The 24475-nt window shown below is 39.1% G+C and overlaps 1 protein-coding gene across 1 annotated transcript; it reads left to right on the forward strand.

Moving 5' to 3' along the window:
* LOC110842793 (protein amalgam) lies at window positions 1–24160 on the forward strand. The gene is made up of 25 exons (XM_035855024.1): window positions 1–614; window positions 6415–6484; window positions 10318–10376; window positions 10466–10492; window positions 10576–10587; window positions 10675–10686; window positions 11792–11806; window positions 11974–12036; window positions 12102–12162; window positions 12259–12299; window positions 12773–12838; window positions 13118–13148; window positions 13244–13281; window positions 13352–13412; window positions 13485–13559; window positions 13628–13661; window positions 13732–13751; window positions 16442–16473; window positions 16553–16605; window positions 16664–16698; window positions 22713–22720; window positions 22810–22846; window positions 23039–23101; window positions 23165–23227; window positions 23344–24160. Exons 1-25 carry the CDS (start codon window positions 603–605, stop codon window positions 23631–23633), a joined length of 1278 nt encoding a protein of 425 aa, XP_035710917.1. The 5' UTR covers window positions 1–602; the 3' UTR covers window positions 23634–24160.
* Window positions 24161–24475: the final 315 nt, after the last annotated feature.

A 24475-nucleotide genomic window follows, 5' to 3' on the forward strand; every position in this document is an offset into this window, starting at 1 on the left:
TAAGACTAGGATCGGCGTGCGAGGGTGGAGAGTGCGTGGCGATGGGGTAGGAAGCAGGGCGGGCGGGAGGTAGAGGCGCAAGTGTGGGGAGAAAGGTCTCTCGCCGAGTCAAGTGCACGGGAGAAAGTGCTCGCTCCCAGACCAAGCAAACCAGCAGCAGCTCCCCGTCCTCCACGAATTCTCAACTTGCCACCACGTCGAAGTCTGCCTCAGCTGCCCCTCTCTCGCTCGTCGGTCAATTCAGCACATAATTTTTGCTAATAAACCACTCCACATCCAAACTGATTCAGTATGCAAATACTGACGGCACGAAAGACACACTCTCCAATTCCTCCTGCCACAATTACTTCTGGTCTCGAGAAAGAATTATCCCGTCTGGAGGAATGTGAGACACGTACCACTCATCACTCCCACTAGTACTTTATTACAATCAGCAATTAAAATGAGAAGATATGTTTTAAAGAGTGCTGTGACTTTTGGAAATATATAAACCAATTCTAAAACAACATGTGAAGTGGATAGACACAATTTTGAAAAGTTTTGATTGTTGTATTCGTGAATTTTTCTTTCACGTCGAGTGATTTATTCATGCAGGGGAAACTATGTCGTTCAAAGTAAGCGTGTGATTTTGCCCTTTTCCATTCTCATGCAGCGTGTGTGTTCAATTTGGGTCAGCTAATTTCGTGGTCATGTTCAAATCTCATGAACGGGTGGTGAATTAGATGTCTAGTTCATTTCTACTTCTGTGAGAACCTCTTTTAAATTTAAAAAAAAGCAAACAGGAAAAGTAGAGGTGTTGTCCTACGGGAAGAGTTAGTGCCATATTGTTGGCGTGAAATGTGAGCATTTGAATTATTCGTTGCAAAGGAGAGAAGGAGAAAGAAAGAAAGGTGGAAGATTAATTTTTAAAATGAACTGTGTCTCGTCCATCACCTTAGTTGGACGGAAAGGGGAAGCAGACGAGATTCTGCACGTATGTCAGCTTCAAAATTTATGTTGCTCACCAAAGCTTTCACTCTTGTATATTAAGGAGCACAAATTGTCTGACGTGTGAAATGTGGGGTGGGACCGGAAAGATGTGACAGCACAAGATTTACCTTTGATACTTCAATCTCTACCTTTGAGAATAAAATAAATAAATGTAGACACTCCACTAAACATTCCTCATTTTATTTATTAATTTTTACATTGAAGTATAAATTGCACACTATGGCGAGCTTAATTTTTTTTAGCTTAAATGCATGTTTCGATTAATTGAACTAGCAACATAATACGCACATTATTGATAATTGTAAAATTGTAAAATTGAGGTTAGTTATAAATAAATTTGTCGCTTGAAGTAAAGTCATGAATCGGGAGTGGGCAGGCATGGGGAGCAGCAGGAGCGAAGCGAAGACGAGGAGGGTGAAAGTGGTGTGGGTAGAACGGGGGTAGTTTTTACTCGTGGCTTCTCCTTTCTCCAGTGGATGCCGGATATGAAAAATGGCTGGGGAATGGGAAAACAAATGTGAAAGTAGTGATCCCATGTTGGCAGAGCTTATTATTTGAGTTGACGAACTTACACGCTCTGAGCTCTTTGTTACTTTCTCCTTTTCCCTGCATCTCGACGACTGCCCCCATCATCTTAATCATGCATGGTTCACATCATTGATACGTACCAAGTTACCCAAAGTAGACGGCAAATACATTACTTCCGGTTCGTGGGCACTTTGAAAAATTAAGAAATCTTTCAACACGCAAACCTGTGCCGTACGTACGTATGTACGTGGATGGAAACGTTCAATTCATTTCATTTTAGTGCAACTGGCCAAAAAGTCCGTTCTGGTTTATTTTTGGAACGGAGATGAGCAACTGCTTCTATTTAATGTTGATCTACAGGCAACATGTCTTCATGAATTTATTATTATTATATGTATAATGATAATCTATTTCATCTTGACAAAATACATGTAGAAGAATCTGCGGGTTAAGCCAGATATAAGCATATATCTTACAGCGGAAGAGAGGATGCCCAACGGTTGGGATATGATTAAGATAAAAGTACGCAAGACAAATATTGAAGTTTTGCTTTGTGGGTTTGTCAAAGTCAAATAGAAGAAGAGTTGAAAGATAAAGTTTGTGTGGAAAACAGTGTGTAATTTGGGGTTAAAAATGCTAAGTTCTTTTAAATCACGTTTCTTCGTTTCAATGATGTCTGATGAAGGTTACTCGCTATACCTATTGATCTTGAGATATGCGATATTGTAATTATTAAGGATTGGTGGGTTTAGACTTTTGGTGAACCCTTATTCAATTTTGAATATAATTATCCAATAAATGAAAATGAAACAATGGGCAATAATGCACATGGGTCGAAGCTCAGGACAGCAAATAGTTCGTGGTGATTTCGATGTGATCTCGTCCCATTGAGTGGAAAGTGAGAGGGGAGAAAGGCGCCTGCTTAAGTATAAGAAGATCCAACTTGAGCCATTTTCACACAAGAAAAGGGTTGGTGGAGATGATGAGGAGAGGGGATCGAGCCATGCAAACAGGTAAAGTTTGACCAAGGAAAGTGCTCTGGAATGATGATGAAGGATTAAAGGCGGCACTTTAATTTGAGAAACTGACTACAGATATTCATTCATTATGTACAAGATCAGCTTTCCTTAATCTGCTTATCTGCTGGTGATTCAACTACCCATCCAACTCCTCCTATGAACTGGCTCAGCTCAAGTTCTTACTTCATTTAACCACACCATACGCCAAATGTAAAGGCTTCCTCTCCCTTCGCAAATCTTATAATACGACTCCCGTACAATATGCAAATCCTGACGTGCGTGGATAGCGGTGGCCTGAAAATGCTGTCATGACCTCGGGGGGCTTCATTTACCAACCTGCCTCCTCCTCTGTTCTTTCAACAACAAAGAACAACTTTCTACATAGTCAGTCAGTCAGTCAGTCACTTTGCTTCCTTTGTTTCCTCGCTGTGCTCTCAGTCAAAATGGGTTACGTGGATCAAAATAAGATTTTCTGGTTTCTCCATTCCTCTCACTTCCTGCCACCATAAACAAGACAAATTGATTGATATTGGATAACAGCATACACAACTTTGTTCGAAATTATTACTCAGATTACCAAGAACAATCCAATACCTTCGTCTAATAAATAGATCCCCAAGTTTTTAGACATCAGCCATCTTGACATCATTACATGTATGTATTTAAGAGTTGAAAATATTGCTGTGCGGAAGGAGGTAAGTTTGCATGAAAGGACAGGAACCCATTTAACTAATGAATTTTAATAAGCTGTAATGGCTTATAGAAGCTGTTCATGGTATGAGCTCCGGAAGTGCTTGGATATCCTCGGTGCAACTTTACCCTGTTTTCGATTACGAGCAAAGCATGTACTTATCCACCCCACCAGGTTTGTCCTCCAACAAGCCTCGTCATGAACTTATAATATGCACACATGTATATGGACCATGCACCGTCTAATGCGTAACAACTCGTGTGAGCTTGTGGAACGAAGACCAAATGACCAAATCTCGGTGAACTAGGAAAATCCAAAATAGGCATCCAAAATTTAGAGGCTTCAAGGGAAATTCAAAAAGTTGTTCACATTTTAAATTACATACACGACGGAAATTTGATGACCATTCACCCCAGAGAGAAAGTATCATTCAGACCAAAAATACTTTGTTGGCTGACAGGTTAACCGTCTGCCGGCGTACAATTTTATTTGTGTTGGTTGGCACACATATTGTCAACTTGGAAGAGCAAGACTTGACCCTTGGCCCTCGTGCGGACTATGGCTCATATCTGCACGTCTATGTGTAGCTGATGATGATGGGAGTGCGAACACTATATTTTGTTGAAGCTGCGAAAGCTGACTTCTTACCCCTTTGAGATGATTGAGTTGGAACGTGAGTGGAATTTTTGGGAAGGACAGCATGCACTCGACGATTCACATCCTCAAAAAATCTCAGAATCAATTCCATTATTGTCACTCCGTCCAGGTCCACACTTGCAAGAATGACTTCACAACTCACAATGCTTCAGAATTTCAGTTTTTCTGAAAGGCAGATCGAATGCTTACTTGAGTAGAAGAGCACTCGAGAAATTTTTTCGCACTGTTAAAATTAAAGAAACGTTCGAAAAAGGCCACTGTGAAAGAGTTGACAAATTTTAAAGGTGTTGCCCAAAGTTTATATTTTCATCAGATTTTTTCAAGTTTAGAGCAGAACGGAATAATAAATATGACATATCAACATTCATCTCATTCAGAATTTCGTTGTCTCGTAAAATATCTTGAATATATCCGACTAGTATTAATTTATTTTTCAAAGTCTCAGCCCCTCAAACTTTCACGAATCAATTTACTTGTCCCAGCAACTCTTCTGCTCGGTCATATTGTCGCCGAAAAACTTTGATTGGGATAAGTTTAGATTGTACAATAAATTATTTGAAAGTTGCACAGTTGAAAGTATAATTGATCAAATTGAGAAGTAAGTACAAGACCTGTGCGTACGTACTAGAGTTGCGCTAAGTCTAAGTAGACAGCAGTTACTTTTCTTATAAATGGCTGGCTGTTATTAGTGGATGAAATATGAGACGGCAATGGGGGCAAAGAAACCGTGCCCTCCTGAGAAAGACAAAGGAAAGCTTGTTGAACATTTTGTGCATGTTGAATATTGTACACGATTTCCAAGTCTGCAGTTTCAGACCAACTTTTAAAGGATTAGAATGAAAGGTTTCACTTGTAAGCAACGATCTGGATTGAAATTGGGGAAAGTATTGAGTAGACGACAGCTATTTTATATACGTATCTGTATCATCTCTATATGTGGAATATCCATACGAGAAGTTCTAATGCATACAGGAAGGAACCCACATATTGAACATTGCATTTTAATCCTTAATGGTACAAAATTGCTCACTTATTTCAAATAATGCTTTATGAATGATGAACCCTTTTGTTGTCCCATAATTTTGCAAAATACTTGAATATATTAAGTATATATTTTGCAAATATAAATATATCTATATATATTTGTTATAGGTTTGCTGCAGTAAAAAGGGCATTAATAAAATTGTATCTAAAGTTGGTGAAAGTGCTGCACACAGAGAAGAGGAAATAGTTCAGGGTCCAGATTTTGCATTATTAGGATCTCCATAAAGATGTTGGTCATAAAAGGAAATATATACATAAAGGATCATATTTTAGTCATCCTCTCGAAGAGGGCTAATAAGAAATGAAATGAAACTAGCAAGCTGCTTTTCATTTGGGTTTTGTGAGAAAATCATAAACGCAGCTGTAAAGAATTATTTATTTTCCAACGAACACAAACAATCTTATTTTCCTATTTGGAAAGAGCTTTAATGAGATTTTCTTCTCTGTCTCTCTCAATAGCTTTCACTTTCAAGGAAAACAAAGTTTTATTACAATGACGATAATCGTATTTCCTCTCCTCTTTTCTTGATTTTCCCCGACACTCCCTTTTTATTCCCCAAACAGTCTCCACACAGTTTACACTTTTGCCACTTTTCTCTCACAACTTGGGCAAAGTAAACGATTCCATCCTTTGAATGTATAATACGCATTTACTTTTCGTCCTCTCCCCGACTTTCCCCGCAGCCCATATTCTCCCCATAACATGTGCGTGCACTGCTCAACCCATTGTTCAACCAGTTGAAACAATAATAATGGACAGATGGCGAAAACATAAAATTTCAACTTTTAATACTCTTTCATTTATTTTGAAACATTGGCACACTATTTAGCAAGGTGGCGGGTAGGGTGAAAATTTTACTACTCGTACGTACTTAGAAATTTGGTACTAAACTTGTGGGTTGCAGCGAAATTATCAAACTAAATACGTACTTGTTTAGTGCTGCCTTATTTATTAGTTACTAAACTCATAATTAGCTTGGCTACAATACTGATCGAATAATAATACTTGAAAATAATAATGATGAATGCAAAAAATAAAATAAAAACTCTTATATAACGTGGAATTTAACCCTTTAAACTGTAACGACGACAATAGTCGTTTTATAAGAAATGGTCTAATTCGACAAAAGTCGTCCTGAAAAATCGTGGTCATGGCGCGGAAGGACGACAATTGTCGTTTCTAGGAGGTCATTGATTTTCACCATTTTCTCTCCGCGATCTAAAATTTATTGCAATTTTGATGGATTTCTCCTATGCCAACACAATGCTAAATTTGAAGATTTTCTTCCCAAAAATTTGGATATTTCCCTATACAACGCAATGTTAAATTTTTGATTTTTCAGTTTTTCGAGTTTTATTAAAAACTTTAGAATTTCTCCTCCCGCGCCATGACCACAAAATACTTACAGTGTCCCCGATTTAATGCATTTTCTTGTCGTTAATCATACACGTTAAAGGGTTAATACCGTTTTTGTATTTTTGCAGAGGTTGCTAAGAGTAGTGTTTGGTCTTCAGCACTTATGGATTGTCCTAACTTCTGTCCTATACTGTTCAGGTAAGCGATGGTGATGATAAGCAGCCTAATTTCAGTGTTGCATCGCATACGCAGTCTTTGTGACAAAATGCAGAAGCGCAAATTATACGTGAGGCTTGGCCCAAGTGCAGCAAGGTGAAAGTTGGCCGCTGCGAAGGGGAAGATGCGTCGTGTGTGCAATCAGAGTCAAATGAGGAGCGAGGAGGTCTTAATAAAAATGAATCCAAGGAACGGGAGCAGAGATATTTTTCAGAGTTGAAAGTTTTCATCTTTTTATCTTTCCCAAAAGTGCCATCCCTTATACATGCCATAGTGAAACATTATTATTATTATTCCCGTCTGCCCGCCCCACGAAATTAGATTGCTGGACCCAGCCACTTAATCTTTTACGCTCTCTTTCTCTCTTTTATTCTTCCCTCTCCGGTCGCCTCCGCTGCTTTCTCCTCCTGCTTAAACTAAACTGCTTATGCTTTTAACACGAAAACTGGATGAATTGGTCGTGTAACAATCCAAACTCTGCTCCTTTTTCTTCGCCTTTCGCTAACCCGGTGGTGGTGGTGGGACAAGAGGGCCAGATTCGTCCTTAAGTCGTAATGAATACGAATTGGAAAAGTTAGACTCTTATAATGACTTTTTCACCCGGTGTTCCTTAATTAGGCTATCCCAATGATAAGTTAAATTTCCCCTCCTTATTATGCATTTTATTCTCATTGAAACAATTACACGTTTCGTGAGACAAACTTTCCATTCACTTTATCATCTTATCAACGCCATCATGGTCGGAGCCGGGTGTGCGGAGCTGGCTTAAACTTGTTTGTCTACACATAATACCTTCACATGTTGCTCCCAAATTGGTGGTTTTCGTCCCCTTTGTTTTATTTTAATTCCGACTCATTTTTTGTCTTCTCAACTCGCTTGTTTTTCTTTGTGTAACTGATACACGGCAATTTTTACGGACATATTATATATTTACTTGAACTGATCTGCACCTCTTATCGAAAGTGTGGGTACCTTGGTGGGTTTTATAGATACCCGAGTAAGTCAGAGGGAGCCTACTCCATCATCTCCTCTGTTTATCCACCAAACAAGCCAGTTCAGTCCCACGGCGTTCTTTTGTAAAAGGCGTTAAAAGTTTATGTTGAAATCATCGAACGGGTGCACGTGTAGTTTACGTGGGTATTACAAGATCAAGATCAGAGCATCAAAGCCTTTGTGAAAAGCTCTTAGTATCACTTTTAGCCAAGTTTAAAAGACTCTTTCCTTTATGCATTCTCTTCAATTTCTATGTTTTATGAAACAGTTGAAGAAAAAGTCTAGACGAATGTATGAATTTATTTACGAAAGGCTTGTTGATTCTTTTCTGAAATCAATAAAATTTTCGTTCGCAGATTCAAGAAAACAGCGCTCACATTTTAAAAATTTGTACATTTCTTTATGCAAGGTTAACGTGAAGTGCATGGAACGCATTTCTCTGCGTACGCCAAGTCAAAGATTCATTACGAAATATCCACGATGGCAAAGAGCACGACAACACTCGTGCGACCGGGTTATTCCGCATGCATGAGCCACAGCAGCGCGAGAGAAGAGCTGTCAAAAAGTTCAACCCATTATGAACGGGTCATAGTAAAGGTTACTATGATCGTTGGTGTCACAGTTTGTCATCCAAAACAATGCCTCTTAGTCAGACTGATGATGGTGGTTTTCGCGGTATAGTTGCTTTCTCCGAGCTCAACTATGTGCTCATGATTATGAAGTAAGTACGGAGGAGATAAGCTCGTGGAATTTAAAGCAGTAGGGTGAAAGCATCAATATTACCCTGGCAGGATGGAGGAGTAGACAGCAGTAGGAGCAGCAGTCAGGCAAAATCGAGATATAGAGGACCGTGGCTGTAATGGTGAAATTCCTTCCTTCTTGCTTGCTTGCTTGATACAGATGCCACTTGGTTCTAGGTTTGGAGGGGGAAGGGAAATTCAGGCAGCAAGGAACGGGCTGCCTGGTGTGGTCTGGTTGAGGAACACTACAAAGTATAATAATATGTAGTACGAGAGGGAGAAGAGGACCGACCGGAGGATAGGATAATGGGAGGAAGGATTACATTATTGTATGCAAAATTATTAGAAAGGGAAATGCTTGGAATTCCGGAGCTTATTATAAGAGAGAGGAAGATGCATCTCACGTCTCACGTTTTTGTGATATTATTAATTGTGGAGATGGAGAGAGAGATATGGAATGCGACTCTCTTATTGCTTGAAACACAAAAAGGGCCCCGTTGGGACTCCTTAGACTTTCTCCTAGCATGCTTCCCACAACTTTTAATTGATTCTGTCCATGCCATTGTCATTTCACATTCGAGATTCTGCAACCACCTACAGCTCACCAGGCAAATGCGCGACATGTACGCATTTCAAGTTGCAAGGAAACCTTTGTGCTTTGGTACATTCCGAGTTTGTTACCTATAAGATTACATCTCCAACGTCGTGAATTTCTTTAAGTAAATATTAGTTACATATTTAACAGAAAACTATTGAGTGTTATAAACGTGATGAACGATAATTTGAACCAAGGTACATATTCTAATTTAATTTATAAAATTAGGATAATTTCATAAATTAAAAAAGAGATGGGAATGTTATGCTGTGCAAAATGGAATCAATAAATACATTGTTTAGTTTTAGTTTTATTGTCACTGGGCGGCACTACGGGATGAAAATGCGGGTGAAGACGATGTCATAGCTGGTGATTGAGAATGATTTGTTGCTGTTGTGTTGTGCTTGTGTTTCCTCAGAGGCCGTTTTCCTAATCCTGTGAAAGCTCGTAAGGATAAAGTAATTCTGAAGAAAATCTTGTTTGATTCAGTGGATAAAGAGAAAGTCATTGTGTTGAACACGTGAAAACAGAGCGTCCTCTGCTCTGACGAGATAGCGAGGAGGTGAGTATCGGTGTTGGTGGGGTGGTGAAGTTGACAGAGTTTTTGTTGGAAGTTGTTTGAGGAAACGGTTCCTCGCGGCGCAGATTAGATATAGGTCGCGAGGGTATGGTTTGTCCAAACGTCCAAAGGCTGTCTTCCAGGGCAGAAAAACGTTAAAGACTTTCTCACAATGTATTGGGAGACCCTCTGGGTGCAATTTTACACATTTTTGTCATCAGCTTTTCCACGCCGCTATTCCCCTCGTTTATCAGAGATGAAAAGTTCATTCCAGTTAAATCACCAGCATCGTTCTCTCTCTCACACTCGAGGGAATACTACCCCACGACTCGACGACACCACTCCAATCTTATTTCGGTTTTAAGGAAACGAATCTGGCCAGCCAGCAACTGACCGCATCATCACCACCACCACCACCACCATCATGTTACGACGACCACCGGCACAAACAAGCCAAATCTTCCAACTGTCCTCCGTCCCGTCCAATTGTCACCTTACATACATACTTCCAACTTACTCCTCAATTTCCTTCGCCCACCAAGCGCTGCTACTAGTAGTTTACCTCAACTTGATTCCCTCTGATCTCCTTGAACTTTGTAATCTGATTGTGCAACCGTATTACAAATATATGTGTATCCAGCAGATACTCGTCGTCTCGTAATTGTATTGCGCATTCAAATTCCTTACACCTATGGAAAATTGTGCCGTGCGTGTGGCCTTTGTTTGCGGTATATGTAGGCATATGCATTTACCCTGAGTAACATTTCATGGCAACTGCCCATTCAAGTGTCCAAAATGATTAGACGAGTGTAAACATTGCTCTGTAATTATTCCTAATTTGTCCAAATATGTAAACCATACACCCTCTTAACTTCGAGGCGTAGGCTTCATTCACTTCTCGAGGACTAATAACGTTTCATGATTTTAGGCCAAGCGGCGTATGAGGCTGGATTTATTGGACCCATGAAAAATGTAACTGTGGTTCAGGTAAAATCATTACTTTATCATTCACATTGCTTCGTGTCAGACTTGCCTATGAGCTTTATGAATATTAATGTATTGTTATATTTATCCAGGGAAAAGATGCTTCATTTACTTGCATGGTACGATATGAATAAATATAGATACATAAACATTAAGAGAGAACAAGAGTGAATAAAATTAATGTATTATACGTTGTTTACAGGTGGACAATATGGTACGCTTTAAAATAAGAATCTGCACTATACAAGAAGTGGGAACAAGTAAATGTGCAAAAATAATCAATTTGTCTTATTATTTGCAGGGAGGACATCGGGTGAGGATTAGATTTTTATTAAATTCGCGAAATATCGCCGTGCTTTCTAAAAGTCCAAAAAGTAAAGCATAGCAAGTGTATATAACTGTGTAGTAGTAGTGGAAAGAGCGAGCTGTTCTAGAAGGACGCAATCACGAGACCTTAGGTTGTGCCCGGAATATTAAACAAATTGAGAAACGCACACATTATGTAGAGTGGACATTTGTCTCCGCAAATCTAGATAAAAGCATTAAAAGCACACATGATTGTGGAATTGTGGAGACAGACAATAGAAATGGAAAGCAATGTGTTTGACTTCTATTGAAAATAATGGGGATGAGCAAGTGAAATATTTTACGTCTTCCTGTTGTCCAACCCTTTTTCAACCCAGCAGTGTCGAATCTGGTGGTGGGACAGAAAATCAGAAGAGTGAAAGCAAAGTTGCCATGTTGTAAATATGTGCGAGTTGGTGACTGGCATTGGTTGCTTACTCATGACCGCCTGCCTGGTTGGCTCAGTTGGTACGGGGAAATGGTTAATTGTAATAACGAAATCGGTATTCATGAGGTGGCAGCATAGCCTGGGTTCTGAGGAATAACAATATTTGGAGATTTTAATTAATACATGACAAAACTTTCTCACATTGTTTTACACAGGGGTGATTTATTGCTAAAAACTTTTCACGCTGCCAGAGCTATGCATATAACGAAGCAATAATGTGATTAGGTGGGTGAAAGTCTGTCGGCTCGAGTCAGCAACTCCGTGTTTGCTGGCCTTCTTCAACCCTCTCCAACCTTCTTCTCTCTGCTCCCCCGCACTCATTCTTGCAGTCAAATGCAAACCAGAGTTAGTTTCCACCAGTCTGACTACATAGTTTATCTGTGAATCATTTCACTCGGTGGAAAAAGAAGCCACCACTCCCCAGGCAGCAGTCTCATGGAAATACCAGTCGCAAATAACTTAATTGCTAAGTAGGAATATTCATGTGGTTGCATCACTGCGTATTGGTCAATAATACTATCGAATGTGAGGAGAAGTTTCGTAATTGATTATTGTTTATGTAATATGCTATCAAATTGAAATATTGACTAAATGCTTTGAGCTAACCGAATATGACTTTCTTCAGATTGCCTGGATTAAGGTGAGCTATGCATACGAAAATAAGTATGAGATTTATACATGCACGATGACTCATTGAATACATAAGTACTTGAGGAACCGTGAAGCCATATTTATGATGACTATTGATTCTAGTCAGAAAAATGCACCGATTTTCAGTAATCAAATGATTCTATTGACGATTTATAGGTAGACACCAAAGCGATCCTCGCAATCCACGACAATGTTATTACTAACAATCCGAGACTATCAGTAAGGAGAGATTTTACGAGAAAATGAGTGTGTGCATTTTCAATAAATTGTTTCCCATATTTTAGGTAACGATGAATGATAAGGTTACGTGGACACTTAACATCCGCAACTCCCAGCCTGACGATGGTAACGCTGATTAATTTACTTCTTTATTTTTTTTTAGTTTGTTGTATTCCAATGTCTGTTAATATTTGTAAAAAACCTTTATTATATCTGTTATAGCGGGATTATATATGTGCCAAATTTCAAATAATTTCAATCAGGTAACTACATAATTTCAATGGCTGACTCATTCTTAATTTTATCATATCAGAGGAATAGGGCCTTCAGCGTAATTGAGCTGGATATACTGATGTATGGTTTTATTACTTACATCATACGACATTTGAAACATTGTCGCGTACTCTCGAGTTCATTAGCAATTGATTGAACCATTTCATGAAACCTCAGAGTTGCAAGTATTTCTTTGGTATATACGAGAAGACGTATGCATTTACATTTATTTCTAGTGTCTAGCTACAGCTATCTCATTTCAGTTGATCATCTCACTGAAAAAATTCCGTATGTTGAACTACGTACGTATGTATGATACTGCTAATCAGAGGGTCTGGGAAGTTATATAATATGTATACACGAAGGGCAAAGAGGTTTCGTGAGATGTGGTCTAAAAGTGTGATGAGTTGGGCAAATGAACGGGATCGAATGTGTGCTTAGAAAGATCCTTTTTCTTTATTAGATGGCCAACCTGGTTGTGGTAATTCCTCCAGACATTATATCCGATGAGACCACCGGCGATGTCATGGTGAGTTTATTATCTCAATGTTCTCTTCACATTGAAACAACGACATAAAAACGACAATGTACTCTCAATTAAATAATATGATGTGACTGTATATGACAATAGGATCGCTGATTGGCTAATTAAGACCGTGGTTTTAAAATGAGCATGCATGGGATCCATGTATTTGAGTTAAAAATAAATCGATCTTGTTAGTTAAAAAGACAGATTGACTTTAATTGAGACATGATAAAACGAATCTGTAATGACATCAATAATAATGCGAGCAAATTTTGTTTGTAGGTCCCAGAAGGTGGAACTGCTAAATTAGTCTGTAAGACCCACTGTCATTAATCCTAAGTCTCAGCATATCACACATACTGTACAGTATTTTAGATAAGTAGAGCTATATTTTATTTCGATTTTTAGGTAGAGCAAAGGGATTTCCTGCGCCCGTTGTCACTTGGGTACGTTTTCTGCATTTCTCTAAAGTGCATTCCTAAAATATGCTCTCAAAATATTCGCGTCGTCTTCTAGGTAAAAGAAGACGGTGGTCACATCATAGTCAAAGATCATCATGGTGGAGGAAAGAGGAAAGGTGAACAAAGTTTTGTAACAATGTCCCGAAAATTACCAATTTTTATTACTTCTCTTATTATTTTTCCTCTAGTCAAATCGTTTGAATCGGAAATGTTGAATTTAACGAAAATAGTGCGAAGTGAAATGGGTGCCTACCTCTGCATAGGTATAATCGCATTCTTGTACTTGCATATAACTGTATCGTGTTGTATAATTGTATTGTGTTTCACGTAGCATCAAATGGAGTACCACCATCAGTTTCGAAACGGTATGTATTTTATCGTAACTTCCATGCCATGAAAAACAATTATTCTTATCCTTTGCTGTAATTTTTTCAGAATTCTGGTTGCCGTACATTGTAAGTTGTGCTTAAATTTTTCTACATCATCTAATTTTTTGTGAAAGAGTGTAAAAATTAAATACTTCCACGTTGATGGTTCTCATTTTTCAACCAATCCTACATATTGTTTGTTAAAAATTCACAAACGCTGAAACCATCGAGTTTCTTTAACTGGAGATACACTATCTCAGTAGTTTTTAAAGAGTGGATTATCTGTAGATCACTTCCAGTTAGTGACACATTGCTTTCGTAGGCAGTACAGACAGATACATGGGAAAGGAAGAGGAGGAAAATAGTTTAACAAGAAGCATGCAGATTTTGATTGTATTATGGCTTTCGAAATCGAATCTGTTTGTGGAGTGAGTAGGGTCAGAGTAATGAAACCAAGATAACCGAGTAAGAAAAAGAGGCTGAGGGAAGGGAAGAGATAGATCACTTACTTTACGCACCCACTTACACAATAAAATGGCAAAGTGTGTCTACCCATCCGGCCTGGCGTTCTGGAGCTGAGAGAATGGGTGGCAAGGGGGAGGCGAAAGGAAAACAATTTGGTGAAAGATGTTTGACTTTTCTTCCTTTTAAAAAGAAATAAGTCACTCAATAGGGACGAGATTGTCCATTAATCAAAATTGAAAGTGCTGTGAAGAGGAAAAGAAGGAGAAAAGTTTTGAAGAATGATGGGATGGATGGGGCATCATCACCCATCACCATCATCGCCATCATCACAATATCAATGGGCATATGCACTGCCGCACGCGAGCTTCAACCAGTTCGTCTCACTTTCTCACCACCTTTCACCAACCAAACCTTCTCTCACTTGCATAATATTCATCCTCTCCACTGCTTTGAGAGGACGAGATGCACATCCATCCTGGCAATGAGCAACCCTCCTCCTTTCACCAAACAGAGGATCCTACATTCTTCTTCGCCGTCTCCCTTCACAAAAATGGCACGAAATCTCCACAACAAACAAATGAGAAAAGTAGTTGTTCCCTTGTTGTGGGGAAACCAAAGGAGGAATGCATGTGCACTTTTTGTTGCTCTGAACTGAAAATCCTCGTGCTTTTAAAATAGCAAACATTCCACCCACGTGCATATCGTAGGGACATAGAAGCGAAGGAGGAGAATGCAAACCACCAGCGGATAGTCTTTGAAGATAACATTGCTGGAAATTTTATAAAATGTTATTTGAACTTGAGACTTTGTGCGTCATACGAACATGGATGCAGGATAGTGGGTGACGATAATATGATGTCGGTTTTTTACAACTTGACAACAAACTTATTCTCATATTTCATTACAAAATGAAAAGTGAGAAGGGGATCAAAGAAGAAGAAAAATATGTAAATGCCATAAGGGATGCTTTTGACAGGAGGAGGCGAGAGGGTTGTAGATAGACATGAGAAATAGCGTTCTGCTCCGCTGTGTGTGATTGAATTGATTCGCAAGAATTTGGTTGGCTCGTGGTTTAATTTAATTTCCTCTTTGTTTCTGCTAACCCATACCTAGAGAAATATTTTGCATTTACAAATTCCACGTATCCCAGTTTGAGAAAAATGCGATTTTTAAATCAATATACCGATTATTTTTTAACTGGTTTACTTGACGAAACTTACATATAATAATTACGTATTAGTTTAGAAAGAGAAAGTTGAACATGTTATGAGGAATGTACACAATGTAAAGCAAGAGTTTGGTCATAATTACCCAGAATCCTTCTGTTGGTTAGATTATATGTAACAGAATGTGGAACAGAATCTACATAAAGAACTGACATACTTACATAAATATTTGATTCCGACAGTATAAATAGTTTGTGGTAAAATCATCACTAATTGTGCTGTGGATGGCTTGCACAGTGTCAAACTGACAAAGTCCGTTTAGTTGGAGCTATTAATTAGTGAATTAATTAGAGTAAAGTCTAGATTCAGTCCAGGTTGAGAATAATGCAAAAAGCTGACGTCAGGAGCAGTAGATAGGAAATGGAGAAGCTTGACTGGTTACCTGTGTCCGTGTCACAACAACACTGGAGCACAATGGGAACTTTACTTAAGGGAATTTGAAAAGAAAAGTTGCTTCCTACTTCCTATTCATTCCGAACTTGTAAATGAGGAGTGACTCCAAAAGATATTGTGATTAGTTTCCTAGGTCTAACTTATCCAGCATCTCCTCACCCATCAGCAAATCACCATACGCCATGTCCCAGCGTAGTACATACTATGTAGTCACAGTAGTGGGGGAACGAAACAATACATTGTTCAGTTCTGAGGAGGGACAGCTATTTACAAATGAGGAGACGGTGAAACAAGCGACTGACTGACTGACTAGCCTTTTGGGATCCCCAGTTCTCGGTCGTCCCACTTAACATGATTGGAAAGGAAAGCAACTTTCACCTCTCTCGCATTACCCTGATTATAATAACTGCGTCCATCCAATTTCTGTCTCGGCTCATCTCTCAGCCCCACCAAACGAATCCAAGACATCCTCGACTTTAAACGCTTCTCCCTCAAATTGCAGATTCACCCATATCGGATTGTTTAAAACTGCATTGTTCCTTCAACACCTTATAAGATTAATAATAATTTAGTGGCTCTAGCGTCGTAATAAATTGTTATACTTGCATAAATTTGGAATTGGATACAATTTCTTAATAAATAGTAAATATTTATGTACCACGAAATTATCCTCCTCTTATTTTGATATTGCAGTTCATCCTCTTATACAAGTTCCAAATCAAATGGTACGTCCATCATAATGCTACTAACTGATGTATGTTTATGTGAAACAACTAACAAAATTTCAATTTCATATGAAAATAGGTAGCTGCCCCCAAAGGAGTCGACATTACTATCGAATGCACGTCGGAGGCCAGGTAAAGTGCATTATTAAAGTTTAGTTTAATCAATTCATTAACTAAAAGTCTTCCATAGCCCCAAATCGATCAACTACTGGACTCGTTTTAGTGGTATGTATTGCTCTTGCTTTTCACTTTCCCCTTTTACCCATTGAAGTACATTGTCATAATTCTATAAGTCCTCAAGCTATTAAAAATTCTGTAAAAAAACAAGTCATTTAAAAGAACAGGAGAAAATTAATAGACCCCGAAACTAACAGATTAGTGATCACTGTCACAGAGGTCGGTTGGTCGTAGTGCATATTTAGCGCAGTGAAGTGAAGTTGTGAAATTCACCAACTGAAATTCTGGCATATTCAATTTCTGTAAAACCATAAGTCAGTCTATTAAATCAGTTGGATAAGCGTAGCAGTCATGAGACATGCAAAAGGTTGGGTTTGTGTGCGTGAAAAATTATCATTCTCTGCTATTCTCTGCCAAATATGCTAAATAACTAGCAGCCATTTTTCACCCACGAGAAGCACAAGTTAGATGGTGGCGGACGACGACGAAAGGGCTTTGGTCTCCCTCCTCATGTGCAGGAGGGATTGGTGCTGCAATTGGCAACCGGGTCGAAAGAACGTGGTGCACTGGCTTTGCAGCAAATTTAAGTAAGCAGTCGCAGGCTTTCACCACCTCACTGACTCCCGATCAGTCTCACCAAACCAACTTATCTTTCACCAAGAGTCAGACCACAAGACCTCGACCCAAGCAAGATTGCCCTTCCTCCGCCATCCGGACGGTTTAGGCGGATTCTAATAAATTGCTTTCGTCGTTCAGCACGGCTCTGTTTTCCTCAACGCAATGAAATTATGCATCACTCTGTGCGTTATTATTATGCATCATTGCAAAGAGTGTCACAAGTCAGGTAGGAATTACTCACTCACTGCAACCGTTCGCATGAAAATTCTCAGAATAAGAATCCAACAATAATATTCTTAGGAGCGCCTTCATGGCACACATATCCGTATTTATTGCATAACTTTAATCGTCTCACATTTGACAGACTAATGTCAAACTAATTAAAGAAGATTTTATAAACGATATAATTATTTACACACTGGATGGACAACTAGTTCATCCAGGCATCCTGCATAAACTACGTAATTTTCTTGTTATTCAATTTAGGAGTTGAAGAGGTTAGGAATTTAAGGCCGTAAATATGAATGCAATTAAGTTTGTCGAGAATGGATGTGCAGACAAGTGGGAGGAGATCAAACGTTCCACCGGGTAATAAAAGTTGCTGCTTCATTACAAGCTGCTGTCTGCTCCCTTCGACAATAATGTTTCAGTCCACTTTATTATAATGACAGGAATTTAGATGACAAAGAGTCAACTCTTCAAGACACAGGTTGCATGCGTGGAAGTTGTAAGTGTTAAATTGCATTACTCGTCGTGTTTATGGCAGGGGTAGGTAAACGACAAATGAAGAGCAGGCAGAGAGAGAAGGGTGAGAGGGAAACGAGCTAAATGTCGTCTCTAATTAGACACAAGTTAACGCTGACTGCGATCCAGGATGAAAGCAAATGGTCGTTGTATATCCGTATGAATATATTTATGCGTTTCCTGCGAGCGAGAAAGAGATGCACCGTGTACGAGCCATGGACTTACGTGTGTACTGCTTTGGGAAACAGCCCTTGTGATTGAAGTCGTCCTTCGTTCGTTCGTGATAGAACTGCTGGCACTGCTGAATTCCACGCTTAACCAAACTCACGCTGCCTCATTTCGAGGATAATTAAACTCCTCCGAAAGCATCTTCATATCATCATAAAATGAAGCAAGTCGGCACTCCGGACGAGTTTGCATCAATCCACCCAATTCTCTGCTGGCCGTCATTCATACACGTAAATATTTTACATTAGAAATTCGACAGAAGCAGATTGTTTGCTGCATGCGGATAAATATTTTCATGCTCCTTGAAAGTCAACAGCCTTTGACTCTTCTCCCATTAATGTACACGTACATAAAAATAGTTGCTTGTTGTAGCCTCAACATGTACAGAGGCTCGACGGGTTATCTCTGATAAGCTAATTTGTTGCTATTTATTCCATCCAACAGTTATTGGGTGTGTAATTTGTGTTTGATCATTCTTGTTGGTTTACTGTAATATTGTAAGCCCAGTACAAACGGTTGGTTATTTTAAGGGAGAAAGCGTCATTAGAAAGCAATTTTCATTTTATTTTATACGGGACTCGACCAAGAACACATGTACATCTCAAAAGACAGACTCCGTTGGAGCGGAGGAATAATGGGGTCTCTATCCATTTGACTTTTCCAATTGCATTTCAACGTAAACACAATTTAGTTCTGCGTTGCAGTTGAAACATACAAAACAGTTTGTTGGGTGGCTGAGACGGAAGCCGAGACGAATGGGAGTGAAGGGAGAAAGAATTACAAATTGATAAACAATTTTGTATTCAGATCGAGTTTCCAGTGAGAGATGTGGCCAATAGTTTCAGATCCATTGTTCCATCTGCAAACTGCCACATTCCTCCTTCTCCTCTGTCTTTTGCTTTATCCAATGTCGTCGGCTGATAGGTTTTAAAATGTATCGGCTGCCTCTGATCTCACGCAACTATTCCTTGGTAGTTATGCATAAAATAAAATACACCCAGCCGCTTCTCCATAAAGGGAGTAACTTATTGGAAGAAGAACAAGTTGAACTCGTTGCGTAAGAATTAGCACTTTAACGCACAATGCACAAATCGATTTGTAACTGATGCCGGGAAGCGACAATAAAGTATCTGTTTTGTGCTCATATATTTATATGAATGCAATATGTACGTACAAGACACAGCATACACGGCAGAAGAGCGATTATTACAAATATGAACAGCAAGCTTTCACCGCCTCGATTATTATCATCATAACCACCACTTTGACTGTGGGTGTTGGATGGATGGGTAGATGGATGGATGGCAAATTGAAATAAATTTTGAGCCTACGACAATTGGCTTAGTGGGGGATACGCATTGGTGGATAGAAAGTATGCTTTGGTATCATCGGACTAGTGCGAGGACGACGACGACGAGTGGGAGATAATGCATCGGGCGAGATGGCAGGGAGGAGAAAGTGAAGAGAAAATAGTCAAGTTTGTTGTGTTATGGGATGCTGTACACTCGAGTATTATGCTTTGGAATGAAAGTCTCAAAGTACACTGGTTCTCATGCATGCATGGCGTTGGTTGCAGTGCAGTTTCGCGTGTTGCCACCCGTCCGTCCGTCTTTGTAGAAGAACAAGTCAAAGGCAGTCAGTCAACGGAGGTTGGTTGGGGTTGTTCACATGTAAAACTCGTTTTGTTCTTCTTGTGCTTCTGTCGGTGTTTGGCTGGAGGAAAACATCTGAGGAATGCAATAGATCTTGTTGGGAATGCATGCTTTCTCCTCCCCCTGCTGCTCCCGTGCCCAACTTGATGCAACTCAAGCAGAAAATTTCTGATCGACATGCCGACTTTGTAATTTCACCATGTGTGCATCTTTACATCCTTCCACCTTCTTCTCTTAACTTTACGGACAACATTTCTAATCGCTCACTGCTCTTTCCAGTCACCAGTGTAGTCTCCTTGTCAATTTTGGACCATCTTTTATTGCTCCTACGTAGAAGAAGTGCAGGAAGGCATATCCTCCAGTATTGCTATATAGAACCATATATGATGTTCTGGTGCAATATTTCCCTTGCCACTGAAACTGAAAGGGTGAAGCAAGAGAGAGAGAGAGAAAGAGGAAGAGAGTGCTTATAAGTTGAGTCGGCAATTCTTCAATCAACATCAACAAAGTTTTGTTTAGCTTTGAATTCGACCCTCCAGGCTTCGTGTATACTGTAAACTTGGATTCATTCCTCCTCCATCATCCCGGCACAGACGAAGCACTTATTCTTCCATCTGAATCTAATCTTCCTCCAGATCTGATCTAATTCCTTATCAGTTACGTTATCAGTGGAGAAAATTGTCCGGAAATAAATTCTATTCTGATGAAGGATTAGGCGATAGATATGCACTCTGCGCATGCATGCATTACATCGGGTAGTCGGGAACTGAACCAGGCTATCAATTTAATCGGATTATAACCACATTAATGCTTTCAATCATGTTGATGCATACAAATAAATCAATGAAAAAATACCACCAAAACGTTTAAATATAGCAATTTAAATTATGAACAAACAAACGTGACCATTTGATTACGGAGTCAGAATTTTTGAGGAAATCGATTTCAATTTGTTCCACCACAATTTTGAGTAATTTCAACAAACATTATTGTTAGACCTTCGCTCGACATAAGAAAACATTTCACCAAAGATTAGCCTGTCGCCACACTGTACAAACAAGGTTGATACATAAATAGAGTTTCCTCCTTGAAATAGTCCTTGTTTTATACGGATGTTTTATGATAAGACGGTCAAGAAGACTTCATGGGCGCGTTTTACGACTCGCCAAAGATCACCTTGCTTGCTGACCTTATATTATTTTTTCGTGTGGTGATAGGGGGATTTTTTGTGGGCGGATGGAAGGAAGGTCTAATAGCTCTTCAACTCTATACTCGTGGGGTTTGGTAATGTGGTGAAAATTATCTGGTTTATCCACCAATTAGGAGATAAATGCGGTTAAATGGGTCCTTGTGAGAACAAATAAAAGGTGGTCTGGTTGGCGAAGGAAGAGTTTGAGACCATCCATGACTTATCCACACAGAAATTGACCATGGGATGAGAGGCTGGATGAGTATAGAAATTAGTTTGAAGACGAAGAGGGAGGTAATCATTTCTGAATTAGGTTAGGTGGAATTGAGCTTTTTTTGGCATTTGTTTCAGCCTGGTTAGAGAATCATAATGGAGTGGTGAATGTTTTTCTTGCTCGCCCTCCACCCCAAGTGGTCTTGTATCCTTTGACAAAGAATGCTCCTGAAATCTCATTAGTTAGTTTCATCAAAAGCCTGCCTCAACAATGTGCTGCTCTGTCTGTGGTGGGGTCATCTCGCTCATTTGATCAGAGAACTGAGGAGCTGAGGAGTCCGCTGCTCCTCGTGCTCTGTGAAACATTGGATCGGAAACAGACTTTTCTCATCTTAACTCACTTTTACGCAACTTCGCCTCCGTCTGTTTTCCTTTCCTGTTGCCATTCCTTTGCTTGTTTAGCTTTCTTCCCCCATCGACTCAAGAGGCGAGAGCATTGTCAAAAGTCTCAAAGTAAGTACACACAGATAGGCAGCCTTGCAGACAGGCGGCTTTCTCTGTATTTTTGTAGACAGTGCTCTTAAAGTTGGGTAATATTCAGAGAGCTGCATATCTATGATGTCTACTACAAAAGTTGATATGTACATATATGTACATATGCATATAAATATGTACATATGCAGACATGATGTTCTTCTGCTTAAATAATGCTTCTGTTCATCTTGGGCTATAGGCAGAGTGTTGCAAGAGTATACAGAAAAATTTTCAATAATGACTGCAAAATATACGAATACATATGACTACATAGAACTTATGTATTTGCGCATTTGTCATTCTTCCAAGGTAGCTGAGCTACAAATGGATATTAATATTGTCCGCTTTTATCCTCAGCAAAAGCTAAAATAAAACTACGAGTCTGATCAAAATCCTGACGTCCGGATGATTCTGGAAAGACGTGCCTCCAAAGAGTATTTGAAATTCAAACTCTTATTTCATGATAATGCTAGACTTTCACTACAAAATCGGAGAAAGTTTGCCTTTGATTTTTGTGAAGGAGGAGGAGGAGTGACTTTCACCTTTCAGATCACGTTGACAAAAGGGGACAGCTTGTTTGATGATGTCTTGTGAAGTGCTAATGCTCCACAATCCTGTCTTAAGACATTACATGAACCTGAAATATGATGAATAAATACATTCGCAATGCTTGACGACAGGGTTGTTTTTAAATACGTAATAAAATTTGGGGAGGCAATTTATTCACAATTTTGTACACTGTAAAACTATTGATTGAAAATGGTTTTAGTGCGCTTAATATTATAGAATATAAATATTTTATTTTAGAACTCGTTTTAAGTAATTTTATGTCAATGAAAACCTAAAATCTAACTGGCTTTCTTTGTTCTTGCTTCCTCTTCCAGGTGAAATGGTAAATACTACATATAAAAAGTCTTCGGCAAATAAGCATTAATTTAAATTAGGTTTATTAATAATTGGGATTATCATGTATTTGACTAGATTATTTCAAATGAGAAGTACAACATGTCAGAAGATGGTGAGTACTGCTTTATATATTTCACTTTATCTAGGAAATAGGTATGTACAAATGTATACATGTGCATGTGCATAATAAAAATATTGTACCACATGCTAAATAAATATATACATGTATTCTCGATTTTTTTTACTGAAACTTAATTATGTATAGATGTTTAATAAAACCATATACGAAACCATATGATTTCAGCCATCTCTCAGTACGGAGTCCGCATGAGGCTGCAGATAAGAAATCTAAGCGATCGAGACTTTGGTGGGTTATCCAATTAATCTCGCGCTTTTGTAGTTCTTATAAATTTTTGACTTTGACTTTCAGCTGGGTACAAATGCATCAGTCAAAATTCCATGGGCTCTACTGAAGGAAACATTCATATTCACGGTAATAATTTGCACTAATCTAAAAAAAGACGCATACGAGTACATAGAAATTCACACCTTGATGAGGGAAATATGTACATTACTTTGGGGGAAACTAATGGAGGACATGATTCGCAGAGATCCCGTACTCGTCGTTGGACAAGGGAGGAGGTGGGGACAGGTTGCCCCCTCCAGCAGATTCCATGTATTCGAGTGGAGAAGACGACCCGGGCTCTCGTCACCACAACGATGGGCGAAGACGAGGAGAAAGCACGGCGTACACCACCCCGACCCCACAGCTGGACCCCTTCCAACCCATCCACACCCCAAACATCGTCACCTCCACCACCAACGAGGGCAGCAATTTCTCTCCCCTCTCCAACCTCGCCCTCTTCCTCCTCCTCCCCCTCCTCCTCTCCCACTTTTAAACCTCGCGCCACGATCACCCCCCCTCCAACACACCATAAAACGGCGATCTTTCCATTTTACAAACATATATTTATTATTCGCACGAATTGAAGTTTTTACCTTGTACAGGAGCAGAGCAGTGATAGGCAGATTGTAAAAAGGGTTGCTATTAATTGCTAACTTGGCCCAATATATGATATATTATTATTATTGTAATTATTGTTTACGGTGCGTGGAAATAATGGTGTAGTTTATGAATACGATTATATGATTTGAATTAAAAGTCTCTGGTAAAGACTTTGTTGGAGCGTGGGAGTAAGTACGTACCTCTGATGTATCTAGTTCATACAAATAAACGGGAAAGGGCGCATCTGTTACTAAATAATTTATTACATAACGTCAAAATTTTCGTATTCCCTCTGATGAAAAACACAAAGGTTACTGCAAAACATGTTAAGTTGATACACAGGTGTTATAGCTGTTTATCTTTAAATGATTTATTGTAAGGATCCAGTAATAAAATAAACGTATACGTATACATACAAAATATTTGCTCTTGTTTCATAATTATGTGTGTAAATATATATTAGCACTGTTTTATGAAGAAGTGGGTTGATTAATATTTGAGCAGTGGAAGGACGTGCATATCGTTTTCTACCTGATTGATTAAACTGATAATATGAAGTCCTTTGACATCCAAAAATGACTATATTGACGTAATCCTATAATTAATTGGAGGAGGAGATAGTCACGACTTTATTGGTGCATTTATATGGTACGTTGAACTGCAGGGAGCTTACAGCTTCAGCACAAGACATGGAGAAATGAGATAGCCAATTTCCAGAAAAGTATGAGCATGCAG

The sequence above is a fragment of the Folsomia candida genome, unplaced genomic scaffold (assembly GCF_002217175.1).
Source record: "Folsomia candida strain VU population unplaced genomic scaffold, ASM221717v1 Fcan01_Sc001, whole genome shotgun sequence".
NCBI lineage: Eukaryota > Metazoa > Arthropoda > Collembola > Entomobryomorpha > Isotomidae > Folsomia > Folsomia candida.